This window comes from Globicephala melas, chromosome 7 (genome assembly GCF_963455315.2).
Source record: "Globicephala melas chromosome 7, mGloMel1.2, whole genome shotgun sequence".
Taxonomy (NCBI): Eukaryota; Metazoa; Chordata; class Mammalia; order Artiodactyla; family Delphinidae; genus Globicephala; species Globicephala melas.
The window spans coordinates 114,739,964-114,754,648 of NC_083320.1; the positions used below are offsets into that span (position 1 = coordinate 114,739,964).

The following is a 14,685-nucleotide window of genomic DNA, read 5'->3' on the forward strand; positions in this document are numbered from 1 at the left end:
AAAACAGGGGAAATCCACATGATAAATGGAAGTCTACCTACGGAAGAGCTGAGACCTCCCTAGTCCCCTTCACTCCCTCAGCTCTAAGAAGTCCCAGTCAGGGCTCCACAAGCTCCAGGCAGATGACTGAAGGATTTCCCTCTAGCGAAAAGACATTCTGAACTAACCAAATATTACTATATAACTACTTTGTTTATTGAAAGGATGATAGAGAGGAAGTATGTGTGTATGGAGGGGAAGGAGAAGTAAAGTCTCATCCTCCAAAGTCAATACATAATACAAACAACAAAAAACAAACCAGACAAAACCAGACATACTGTAAGATGTTTCTTAGAACCATGGTAATAAATATGAGAGAAAAACTAAGCGTGTCAAATGCAGTTACTTCTAAGGGGCAACAGGGTAGGTTTAGGGTTCTGTTAGTTTTTGTTGTGACACTTTACAGAACAATTATTTTAAATTGTGTACATGAATAAACCAATAAATGTAAAAACAAAAAATTTCTTAGGGAATCTGGATGATGTGTAAACGATAGTATTTTTAAAGGAATTAAGAAATCAAATTTAGGGACTTCTCTGGCAGTCCAGTGGTTAAGACCCCACACTTCCACTGCAGGGGGCACAGGTTTGATCCCTGGTCAGGGAACTAAGATCCCGTGTGCCACGCAGTGTGGCCAAAAAAAAAGCTATCAAATGTAAGTAGGGCTAGAAATAATACTTAATAAAATGGTTAAGTGTTGAAAATAACAGGTCCAAACACACCTTCTCACATACACACACACATTACTGGCTCTGCTACCAACTTGGCAAGTAACCTAATGACTCTAAACTTATCTTCTCATGTGAAAAATAAAGACAGTGGAACAATAACTAGGAAAAAATCCCCCAAACCCTATCCTCCTTTACAAATATGACTGTAAAATGATTCCAAGTATGTTCCGTTTAGGTAAATCCATCATCCCTACACTCCTTTTGCCTCCCACTTCAATCAGCAGCCACCTGCTAACCCCAACTCTATAATCCAGTTTGTACTACAGATGTGGTTAACAAGTAGTTTACCAGATGAAACAAGGTGAGGTTCAGCCAACTAAATATTCATCAACCCAAGCTGTAACATAACTACAATATTATTAATTGAATTTCATTTTATTTCAAGGGGGAAAAATCTATGATTTACTGCATCTTACACTAACAACTGAAGTACTGGTATCATTTTTAAAAATTAGCCGTTAGAGAGCCTAGAAACAAGCCCATGTACCTAGGGTCAATTAATCTACAGCAAAGGAGGCAAGAACATAATACAATGGAGAAAGATAGTCTCTTCAACTGCCTGGTGCTGCCCCAGTGAGTGGTGCTGGGAGCTGGACAGCTACACATAAAACAATAAATTTAGAACATTTCCTCACACCACACACAAAAATAAACTCAAAACACTTTAAAGACCTAAATACCAGACACGACACCATAAAATTTCCAGAAGAGGACATAGGCAAAACACTCGTTGACGTAAATTGTAGCAATATTTTCTTAGCTCAGTCTCCCATGGCAAAAGAAATAAAAGCAAAAATAAACAAATAGGATCTAATTAAGCTTTTGCACAGCAAAGGAAACTATCAACAAAACAAAAAAAAACCTTATGGAATGGGAAAAAGTATTTGCAAATGATACGACTGAAAAGGGGTTAATATCCAAAATATACAAACAGCTCTTTTAACTCAATATCACAATCCAATCAAAAAATGGGCAGAAGACTTGAATAGACATTTTTTCCAAAGAAAACATACACATGACAAATTGGCACATGAAAAGATGCTCAATATCGCTAATTATTAGAGAAACGCAAATCAAAACCACAATGAGGTATCACCTCACAACTGTCAGAATGGCCATCATCAAAAAGCCTACAGGGCTTCCCTGGTGGCGCAGTGGTTGAGAGTCCGCCTGCCAATGCAGGGGACACGGGTTCGTGTCCCGGTCCGGGAAGATCCCACATGCCGCGGAGCAGCTAGGCCCGTGAGCCATGGCCGCTGGGCCTGTGCATCCGGAGCCTGTGCTCTGCACCGGGAGAGGCCACAACAGTGAGAGGCCCGCGTACCGCAAAAAAACACACACAAAGAAACAAACAAACAAACAAAAAGCCTACAAATAACAAATGTGGTAGAGGGTGTGAGAAAAAGGAACCCTCATATACTGTTGATGGGAATGTAAATTGGTGAGATCCCTTAAAATACTAAAAATAGAATTGCCATATGATCCAACAATTCCACTCCTCGGTATATATCTGGAAAAAACAAAAACACTAATTCGAAAAGATACATGCACCCCAATGTTCATAGCAGCACTATTTACCAAGACAAGCCAAGACAAAGAAGCCACCAAAGTGCCCATCAACAGATGAATGGATAAAGAGGATGTGGTACATATATACAATGGAATACTACTCAGCCATAAAAAAGAATGAAGTAATGCCATTTGCAGCAACATGGATGGACCTAGGGATTATCATACTAAGTGAAGTAAGTCAGAGAAAGACAAATGCTATATGGTATCACTCATCTGTGCAATCTAAAAAAGTAATATAAATGAATATATATGCAAAACAGAAACAGACTCACAGAATCACTATGCTGCATACCAGAAACAACACAATATTATAAAATCAATTGTACTTCAATAAAAGAAGTTATCAGTTATTCTTTATTGAGTACATAAGAGATACATTACAAAGAACAAAAAGAAAACTGAGGGAAAATGCAATGTGGACAAAAATGAAAGTAAACAAACAAAAATCCTCACTGCACAAGTTTAGTTTTGTCTTTAAATACTGCTACCTATGAAGTGCCTCAGAACTGCGCACTGAATCACATGTGCTGAATAAATGATCATACATTTTGAATATTATTTCAGTTTTTCCAAATATAACTCTATATATGTCAATTTTATACATATACAATCACATATAAAATAAATATATAGGGGCTTCCCTGGTGGCGCAGTGGTTGAGAATCTGCCTGCTAATGCAGGGGACACGGGTTCGAGCCCTGGTCTGGGAAGATACCACATGCCGCGGAGCAACTAGGCCCGTGAGCCACAACTACTGAGCCTGCGCGTCCGGAGCCTGTGCTCCACAATGGGAGAGGCCACAGCAGTGAGAGGCCCGCGTACCGCAAAAAAATAAAAATTTTTTTTTAAAAAATCATCCCTGTTGGATCTGTGACTCACAGAATCCCTGAGGATAATAAATACGCCACTAAGTTTGGGGGTAATTTCTTATGCAGTCCTAATAACTGGAACAGGTTGGTTCTACAGAACTCTTCCTTATCACACAGCCTACTGCTTGCTATACAGGTGTACCAAAGTAAAAATAAAAACAAAATTTAGGCAAAAAATCCTCATAGGTTGGTGAAATCAATCCTTGTAGTACAGATACTATACATGTAAAAATATTAATGGAAACAAGTTTTTGGTGAATTGATGATGAATTTAGGGCATGAGGGAGACAATTCCATAGGCTGGCTACAGTAAAAAGAATGGCTGTGTAAACAGAACTTGAAGCTGAAGCAACACTTATGGGCTTACCTCACTCCTATGTCCACAACAGAGAAAGAGAAAGAGAAAGAGAAAAAAAACTCATGAAGTTGTATCAACTCCTTTAGTACCGCATTTTCTCTCAGGAAAATATAAAGGAAAAACTCTGATGAGATAAAACACCAGATGGAAAAAAAAGCAGGCTTTGGCAACAATGAATATTTGATCTGTGGTACAGAAATCTTTTAGGGAAAGCAATGCCTGCAACAGCTAAGACGTTACAAATCATCCGCCGGTAGTCTCCAAAGGAAACTAAGTGGTTCTCCTTCCTGGTGAACAGAGATGCTGGTGAGCCTAGCAGCTGCCAACAGTGAGGATTTCTGAGACTTAAAGGTATTTAATGGACATGAGAGAATAACTAGCAGAGGTTCAAGCTCCCCTACTAGTTTGCAGCCTATCATGAACCACTGCACAGGCTGTAAGCTACATAACTAGGGAACCATTCATGTAGATTAAAATAATCAGCATCTGTAATAAAAATGCAAAGCAGCTCAGACACTCTGAATGATTCCAGCCCTGACACTCAGAGGAATAGACATACTTACAATGCAGGGGACACAGGTTCGATCCCTGGTCGGGGAACTAAGATCCCACATGCCACAGGGCAACTAAGCCTGTGCACCTCAACTACTGAGCTCTCACACCTCAACTGGAGAGCCCGCATGCCACAAACTACAGAGCCCAGGCACTCTGGAACCTGCGCGCCATAACTACAGAGGCACGTGGGCCACAACTAGAGAAGAGAAAACCCTCATGCCACAATTAGAGAGAAGCCCACACGCCACAATAAAAGATCCCACGTGGGGGCTTCCCTGGTGGCGCAGTGGTTGAGAGTCCGCCTCCCACATGCCGCGGAGCGGCTGGGCCCGTGAGCCATGGCCGCTGGGCCTGCGTGTCTGGAGCCTGTGCTCCGCAACGGGAGAGGCCACAACAGTGAGAGGCCCGTGTACCGCAAAAAAAAAAAAAGATCCCACATGCCCCAACAAAGATCCCGTGTGCCAGCAACTAAGACCTGACGCAGTCAAAAATAAATTAAATAAATAATAAATCTTTTAAAAAATCAATAAATATATCAATATAATATATATTAAAAGATCTAAATATAAACCAAAATAAAATAAATATGTCTTCCTATAAGAGTAATTAAACAGCACATTGATTTCCACACTGAAAAATACAATACTATCATCAACTAAAGTGCCCAATAGGAAAATTATGCTAGATGGGAAATACAGCATAAACATAATGTGTGGTGAGAACATTTAAGATTTATTGTCTTAGCAACTTTCAAGTGTAGAACACAGTACTGTCGCCATTAGTCACCATGCTGTACATTAGCTCCCAGAACTTATTCATCTTGTAACTGGAAGTTTGTCCCCTTTGACCAACATCTCCCCATCTCCCCCATCCCTCGGCCCCTGCCAACCACCATTCTGAGTTCAGCTTTTCTAGATTCCACATATGAGTGAAATCATACTGTATTTGTCTTTCTCTGTCTGACTTATTTCACTTAGCATGATGCCAAGGTCCACCCATGTTGTCACAAAAGGCAGGATTTCAGAAGATCAATATTTTAGATTACTTCAAGATTTCAAAGTCTAGAAATACCTGTGTAACATAGCAGGAAACAAATGAAGGTGTTATCCTGGAGATGTGGAAATGAGGAATGAGGAATTCCAGTTTCAATATGGACTATATATTAGATACTGTTATATTCATAATATTAAATTTTGGTGTGTGATAATGATATGGCTGTAATTTATGAGATCCTGAGGCTGCTGAAACACAGGTGAAGTGTACCACCTACTTTCAGAAGGGTCAGAAAACACACACAGAAAAAAAGAAAGATAAAGGAAATGAGCAAAATGTTAACAGGTCAATCTAGGAAAAGGGTAAGTGGCTATTCATGACACTAGTCTCTCCCCTTTCTGTAGGTGTGGAATCATCTAAATAAAAAAGAGGAATGCCTTTGCATATATCAAGACATGTTCACAGCAACATTACTGATAAGAGCCCAGGGTGGAAACGATCCAAATATACACAAACGATAAACTGGACAAATAAATGGAGATAAATAAATGGATAAGTAAACTGTGGTGTACTCATACAAGAGAGTACTACGCAGCAATGAAAATGAACCAACTACTGCTAACACACCACACAGGTGAAACTCACAATGTTGAGCAAATAAAGCTGGACACAGGTAGGATGAACAAACATTTGTTGAATAAATGTTTCAGATGAGGCTCAGATAAGATCAGGGCTGCTATTTATCTTTGTTTAGTAAAAATTTTCTTCACAGACAGTAGAATAAGATCACAATGGGAATGTATAAATTATTTATGAGAACAAGATTCCTTTCCCGCACCCTCAAGCACATTTATAAAAACCACCTACATACTATTGACCTGCTCCACTAATAATGTGCTGCTGGTTTGTCAACCCCTTAAAAGACCTTGAATTAGAATGTGTATTTGATAGTTACAAAAACCAAACTAACAAGACCTTCCTCTTTGAAGAAGGCTTTTCAAACTGTACTATGATTAAACAATTTTAGTTTTAAAATTTAATCTAAATTCAGATTTATAACCAGATTATTAAAATTAAAAAAGACATAAAATACTTACATTAACTTTGAAAGCCTGTACAGTGTTATCCAGAAGAAGGATGTTGCAAACCACCTCTGTATGCAGTCTATCTCGGGCCAACTCTGATGCTCGTACATTGTAGGTTCTGCCAGCAGGCAATCGGAAACGTGAGGTCATTACTGTCCACACAAGGTCTAAGTTGAAAAAAAAAATTAACTAAATAAAGGGGCAGCTGAAGATACAAATTATTTATATAAAAAGGTACAAAGTTATTACATATTTTTCAATTAACCTTAGCTAAAAAGCAGTTACAAATTTTGAAACACCTGGATAGGAATTGTAAGTATAAAAGAAGACACCATATATAGTTCATCATGTAAACTAAAATTACAATTGCCTGGAAGAGGAGTTTTGTTTTGAACTGTCCATTAAGAAGACAATACACAAATTGCGGAGCTGGCCATATTCCAATTCAAAATATATAAATTTAGGAGCAGCCAAAAAGGAGGAAGGAAAATATGCTACCTCAGGAAGCCGGGCATTACTCATTGATGCAAGCATTAAAGAGACACTGGAGGATGGCAACAGGAGGGAAGGTTATTCACCTCTCAAGGGCCTTTCCTTTTATTCAAGCTTAAGATTTGGGGGAAACACGGGAGTTTATTAGTTGGGTTTTTTTTTTTAATATAACAATACCCTTTCATTTTAACTATCCTCAAATGAAAACTAATTCTAATAGAACTATTCTTAGGAAAACAAAAACAAAATAGAAAACTTAAGACTACAGATCTTTGTTTCTCAATTTTTTAACCTAAGAGGGAACAAAGACTGCCTATTAAAAAAAAAAACAGGTATCACATCATTTTCAGCAACAATTGACATTAAAAGACAATGAAGATGTAACTTTGAAGTTCTGAAAGAAAATTATTTGAAACAGAATTATGTTCCCCCCAAATCAGCATTCATGTGAAAGAATAAAGTTACAGACATTTTCAGACATTCAAAAATTCGAAGTTTAAAATCCATAAAACTTCCCTCTAAAAGACAACTGGGGGACTCTCTTGGTGGCGCAGTGGTTAAGACTCCGTGCTCTCAATGCAGGTGGCCTTGGTTCGATCCCTGGTCCAGGAACTAGATCCCACATGCATGCCGCAACTAAGAGTTCGCGTGCCACAACCAAGGAGCCCGCCTGCCACAACCAAGGAGCCAGCCCGCCGCAACAAAGATCCGCCGCGACCAAGATCCACCGCAACCAAATAAATAAATAAATATTTTTTAAAATATAAAAATAATAAAACACAACTGGATAAAGGAAACAAACTACACTACAAACACAACTATATAGAATTTTAAAATATAAGTAAGCAATAAGTACTAAGAAATTTAATAAGTAAAAATTAATAATAAAAAGAAATAGCAATTCAAATACATGGTATTCAGTAACTGCAGCTGACATCGTACTGTTAACATCAAAAGGATTCAAGCTAAAAGTAAATGTCAATGTTACATACGTATAAAAATTGTATAGAGGGGGCTTCCCTGGTGGCGCAGTGGTTGGGAGTCCGCCTGTCGATGCAGGGGACACGGGGTCGTGCCCCGGTCCGGGAAGATCCCACATGCCGCGGAGCGGCTGGGCCCGTGAGCCATGGCCGCTGAGCCTGCGCGTCCGGAGCCTGTGTTCCGCAATGGGAGAGGCCACAACAGTGAGAGGCCCGCGTACCTCCCCCAAAAAACAAAATTGTATAGAGGAAAATAGCTTTGGCATGTTGACAGAGAGAGGCTAGCCAAGTGAAATTCACCAATTAAAAGACAGTGATTGGCAGTTTCCAGTTTCACATGTAAACAGCTCAGGAAGTCCCCACTCCATCATAACAAGTAAAAAAAAGCAGAACAGACTGGAAAATCAGCAACCATTCTTGGATCCATAAGAGAGGACACAGGGCAAACTGCTGTCCCAAAGACTGGAGAGACAGGTGAACACAAAGAGTCACAGCTTATGGGAGTAGAGACTTCAAACCTCTACTTGAAACTGCCACAGAAACCAGTACATGAGTAGGAAAGCCTGAATCCAACTGATGATTTGCTGGAAGCTCAATGTGGATAATTCCCAGAGTTTTTTAAAAACTCCAGGGGGCCAGTCATAGCAGGCCTCACACAATATTGTGAGATTGACCTCCAGGAGCTCCGTCAGATTCCCACAGTAAATATCAGAGAAAATTACCCGAACTTCCCACAAGGGGTGGGACGGTGGAGGTGGGGGACACAAGACCATTATGAAATACAGTTGACCCTTGAACAACACAGGTTTGAACTGCAAGGGTCCACTTATATGTGGATTCTTTTCAATAAATACAGTACTGCATGATTCACAGTTGGTTGAATCCATGGATAAAGAGGACTGATTATGAGACTGAGCATTGGTGGATTTTGCTATCTGCAGTAGGTCTTGGAACCAATCCCCCATGGATCCCGTGGGACGACTCTACATGATTTTTCAACTCTGTGCAGGGTCAGCACCCTGAACCCCCAGGTTGTTCAAGGGTCAACTGTACACCAGAGCACTCTGTTCTTCTTAACAAGGGCTGTTCTTAGGAGAAAACTAGTTAACCAAAACCTAACTGACCTGGGGCAAGGAAAATACTCAATTCCAGCTGACTCTAGCCTTCTAGAGGGAGAAGGGAAATACCCAAGTCCAGCCAACACTAGCCATCCTGTCCCCCTATAAGGGGAGAGAAAAAACTGAGAAATACTTTTGTAGTTCACAGCCCAGAGGCCTACGCTCACTAAAATACTGAAACCTAACCACAAGACTACAGAGTGCTTCCTTTCCCCCCCATTACTAAAGGCCTATTTACTGAACTTCCTCTTACCAATATATATAATGTCTGCCTATTGAGAAAATTTTATAAGGTATACTAAAAGGGGAAAAAAAACACAATGTGAAGAAACAAGGCAAGCATCAGAACCAGACAGGAAGGTGTGCTGGAATGACCACACAGGGAATTTAAAACAACTATGATTAATAATATGCTAAGGGCGTCCCTGGTGGCACAGTGGTTGAGAGTCCGCCTGCCAATGCAGGGGACACGGGTTCATGCCCCGGTCCGGGAAGATCCCACATGCCGCGGAGCGGCTGGGTCCGTGAGCCATGGCCGCTGAGCCTGCGCGTCCGGAGCCTGTGCTCCACAATGGGCGAGGCCACAGCAGTGAGAGGCCCGCGTACCGCAAAAAATAATAATAATAATAATAATAATAATAATATGCTAAAGGCTATAACAGGCAGAATGCAAGAATAGATAGGCAATGCAAGCAAAGAGAAGAAAATCCTAAGAAAGAACTAAAAAGGAACATTACAGGTAAAAAGCACTGCAACACATATGAAAAATGCCTTTTATAATAATGGACTTATTAGTAGACAGACTATGAGCTAGAGGATGTATCAATAAAATCCCCAAAAGCAAAAAGAACAAAGACTGAAAAAAACAAAACAGAATACCCAAGGACTGTGGGACAAATACAAATGATGTAACATACATGTAAGAAGAATGTAAATTGGTGCAGCCACCAATAGATATATTGGGCATAGATATATGCCCAGGAGTGGGACTGCTGGATCATATGGTAGTTCTATTTTTAGTTCTTTAAGGGACCTCCACATTGTTCTCCATAGTGGCTGCACCAATTTACATTCCCACCAACAGCAAGAGAGAAAGAAACACAAACAAAACCCCACAAGAACCAAATCCAAGACCAAAAACCCTATACTTAGCCATATCCTTTAAAACTACAGAAAATCAAAGATAAAGAAGACAGAGGAAAAAACACCTTAGCTATAGAGGAGCAAATATAAGAAGTACATCTGACTTCTTAACCAAGCAAGAAAGAAGAGAGTGGGGTGAGATACTTAAAATGCTGAGGAAAAAACCCCTCAACCTACAATTCTGTACCCTGCAACATTATCTTTCAAAAGAGAAAAACGAATACTTTCTCCAACAAAAGTTTAAAAATAGAGGGAATCTGTTGCCAGTGGACCTTTGCAAGATATGTTAAAAGAAGTTCTTTAGAGATAAAAAGAAAATAATATAGATCAGAACTCAGACTTAACCAAGTGAAAGCCCTTAAAACGAAGACTGGTCCTGAAGTGAAAGGAATTCTGCTGCAGGCTTTAAAGACATTATCTGTCATGCAGCAAGAGGGCCCGTGACAGGGCCATGTGGCAAGGAAGCACAGGGCCTCTGTGGGCTGACAGTCAACAAGGGACTGAAGACCTCAACTTCCCAAGCTGCCACAGTCCAGTCGACACCTAGCTTGCAACTTTGTCAGCTCCAACCAAGCTGTGCTCATACATCTAACCCACAAAAACTGGGAGAAAATAAATGTGTGTTGTCTTAAGCTGTAAATTAACTTTAAAAGAATGGAGAAATCTGCGTTGCTCAGCCCAATTACAGAAATGCACTATCTGTTCTAAATATTTAATACTCTCAAATATGGATTGTCACAAGATGTTGGTATCCTATTATTTACCATAAAACCTTTTTAATTTAGACCCTGCTGAGAGCTTTAAATAATTTTATTTGATTATTTGGTTTGATGTTAACCTCCAACCACTGAGGAAAAACTAAATTCATCAAATAGTAATCTTTAAGTTCTTTAAAATTTTATTTATCTACAGTTGATTTATAATAATGTATTAGTTTCAGGTGTACAGCTTCAGATTCTTTTCCACTATAGGTTATTTCAAGATACTGAATATAGTTCCCTGTGCTATACAGTAAATCCTTGTTGTTTATCTATCCTATATATATTAGTTTGTATCTGCTAATCTCAAACTCCTAATTTATTCCTCCCCCACCTTCCCCTTTGGTAACCATAAGTTAGTTTTCTATGAATGTGAGGCTGTTTCTATTTTGTAAATAAGTTGATTTGTATTATTTTTTAGACTCCAAATATGAGTGATATATTATTTGTGTTTCTCTGACTTACTTCACTTTGTATGATAATCTCTAGGTCCATCCATGTTGCTACAAACGGCAATATTTCATTCTTTTTTATGGCTGAGTAATATTCCATTGTGTATATATATACCACTTCTTCATCCATTCATCTGTCAATGGACACTTAGGTTGCTTCCATGTCTTGGCTATTGTAAATAGTGCTGCTATGAACACTAGGGTGCATATATCTTTTCAAATTACAGTTTTCTCTAGATATATGCCCAGAAGTGTGACTGCTGGATCATAGGGTAGTTCTATTTGTAGTTTTTTAAGGGACCTCCATACTGTTCTCCATAGTGGCTGCACCAATTTACATTCCCACCAACAGTGTAAGAGGGTTCCCTTTTCTCCACACCCTCGCCAGCGTTTAAGTAATTTTTAAATTTTAAAAAAATTTCTTGAAAAAAAAAAAAAACTTAGAAGAATAAACTGAGTTTTACACTCATGTATGTGAAAAATATATTTTCCATTAAAAAACACTAAGAATAATTTCTAAGTAGATTACCAGTATATTCATTCATATATTCATCCAGCCATTCAACAAAAATTTGTTGTCTGTGCCAGGCACTGATCTAAGTACAGCTGGGATGAAAAAGAGGATGACCAAAAACAAACCCCCAAAACTGGGGGAGTGGGATGTTCACAAAGGGTTTTGAGAAGCTCCAACAGATGCCTGGGAATCCAGAAGGCCATCAGCATGTGAGAACTATGCACATGCCCAGGAAAGAGCTGAAAAAGCCCTAATCTCTCACTTTTTGATAACCTTGAAGCTCTGCAAAAACAAGATGTGAAGGCTAAAGCAGGGCTGTAAAAGCCTTGAAAGCCACGTCACCAAAGGTTGGAAAACTTAGTCGTTCAAGGTATGTAAGAAAATCTGTCCATTCATTAGCTGACTACTAAGTTAACTGAGCAAAAACAGTGCAGCAACACAATGACATACAGATTTTATAAAATTAGTTCAGGAAGGCCACTACACAAACTAAATGATCAAAGCAACAGTAAATAAACAAACAGTAACAAAAACAAAAAGAGCACCAATAAAAGACCAGGGAGGAAGGAATCCGATTTCTAGAGTTGATAAAACATTATTTTAAAAGTACAGAATTCAACATGCAAAATTCCAAAAATGTAAACACAAAACAAAGAAAAAAGCACGACAGAATGACCTACATACAGGAGAGAAAGAGAAAAAAAAAAGGGAGTTCAATAGAAACTGTCCCTGAGGAAGCTCACACAATGAACTTACTCAACAAAAATCAAGGGTTATAAATATGTTAAATAAAATAAACCGCAACTACAGAACAAAAAGAAAGCTGAAAACAGTATCACACCAAATGGAGAATATAAATAAAAACACAGAAATTACTTTTTAAACAAGCAATTCAGAATTCTGTAATTAAAAAGTAAAATAACTGAAATTTAAAATAGAAGGGCTTAACAGATTTGAGCTAATATAATAAAGAGTTAGCAAACTTGAAGATAAATCAATTGAAGGATTTCCCTACTGGTCCAGTGGCTAATGCTCTGTGCTCCCAAGGCAGGGGGCCCAGGTTCAATCCCTGATCAGGGAACTAGACCCCACATGCCACAACTAAAAGTTTGCATGCCACAACTAAAAGAGCCTGCATGCCACAACTAAGGATCCCGCATGTCACAACGGAAGATCCCACACGCTGCAACTAAAATATCCCGCATGCCGCAACGAAGATCCCACATGCAGCAACGAAGATTCTGAGTGCCTCAACTAAGACCTGGCACAGACAAATAAACAAATAAATAAATAAATATTTTTCAAAAAAAATTTTTTAAAAGATAAGTCAATTGAGAATATACAGTTTGAGGAACAGAAAGAACAAAGAATGAGGAAAAATGAGAACAGCCTGAGACCTGAAAGACACCGTCAAGCATATCAACATATTCATAATGGAAGTTTCAGAAAGTCAACAGAAAAGGGGGCAGAGAAAATATTTGAAGAAATAATGGCATATAAGTCCCCAAATTTGACTTTTAATAAAATCAAATAACTTCCAAAAAGATAAACTCACAGAGATCTGCATCTAGACACATAGTAGTCAAACTGTTAGAAATCAAAGAAAAAGAAAATCTTGAAAGCAGCAAGGGAAGAGTGACTCATCACCTACAAGTGATCCTCAATTATATTAATAGACAGTATCTAATTAGGAAACATGAAGGTCAGAAGGCAGAGGATGACACATCCAAATTACTAACTGAAAATGACTATCAAGAAGACTTTAATATCCTGCAGAACAATACTTAAAATAAAGGAGAACATAAGATAGTCCAAGATAAACAAAAAGAATTTGTCACTAGCAGATCTATATTAGAAAAAAATTAAAGATGAAATGAAAGTATATTAGATAGTAACTAAAATCCATAAGAAAAAATAAAGACTACCAGTAAGGGTAACTACATGGCTAAATATAAACAACAGTATAAATTTATTTGTAACTCTTTTTTAATCTATGGAACTTAAAAGACAACTGCATAAAGCAATATTTATAGCGCTGTGTTGACAGGCTTATACTGTATAAAGATGTAATTTGTAAAGGAGGCAGGAATGTACAGTGGAGAAAGGACAGCCTCTTCAATAAGTGGTGCTGGGAAAACTGGACAGCTACATGTAAAAGAATGAAATTAGAACACTCCCTAACACTATACACAAAAATAAACTCAAAATGGATTAGAGACCTAAATGTAAGGCCAGAAACTATCAAACTCTTAGAGGAAAACATAGGCAGGACACTCTATAACATAAATCACAGCAAGGTCCTTTTTGACCCACCTTCTAGAGAAATGGAAATAAAAACAAAAATAAAAAATGGGACCTAATGAAACTTAAAAGCTTTTGCACAGCAAAGGAAACCATAAACAAGACCAAAAGACAACCCTCAGAATGGGAGAAAATATTTGCAAATGAAACAAGTGACAAAGGATTAATCTCCAAAATTTACAAGCAGCTCATGCAGCTTAATAACAAAAAACCAAACGACCCAATCCAAAAATGGGCAGAAGACCTAAATAGACATTTCTCCAAAGAAGATATACAGAGTGCCAACAAACACATGAAAGAATGCTCAACATCATTAATCATTAGGGAAATGCAAATCAAAACTACAATGAGATATCATCTCACACCAGTCAGAATGGCCATCATCAAAAAATCTAGAAACAATAAATGCTGGACAGGGTGTGGAGAAAAGGGAACACTCTTGCACTGCTGGTGGGAATGTGAATTGGTACAGCCACTATGGAGGACAGTATGGAGGTTCCTTAAAAAACTACAAATAGAACTACCATATGACCCAGCAATCCCACTACTGGGCATATACCCTGAGAAAACCATAATTCAAAGAGTCATGTACCAAAATGTTCATTGCAGCTCTATTTACAATAGCCAGGAGATGGAAACAACCTAAGTGCCCATCATCGGATGAATGGATAAAGAAGATGTGGCACATATATACAATGGAATATTACTCAGCCATAAAAAGAAAC

At 38.5% G+C, this 14,685-nt stretch overlaps 1 protein-coding gene across 4 annotated transcripts in view; it reads right to left on the minus strand.

Annotated features, from left to right (window-relative positions):
- PTPN4 (protein tyrosine phosphatase non-receptor type 4) overlaps positions 1–14,685 on the minus strand; it is a 190,182-nt gene that overhangs the window by 149,327 nt on the left and 26,170 nt on the right. For all 4 annotated transcript variants that reach the window (XM_030849640.2, XM_030849639.2, XM_060302609.1 and 1 more), the window contains exon 2: positions 6,215–6,369. In XM_030849640.2, coding sequence (XP_030705500.1) covers positions 6,215–6,352 — 138 coding nt within the window. In that variant the 5' untranslated portion in view covers positions 6,353–6,369. The remainder of the gene's footprint in view (positions 1–6,214; positions 6,370–14,685) is intronic.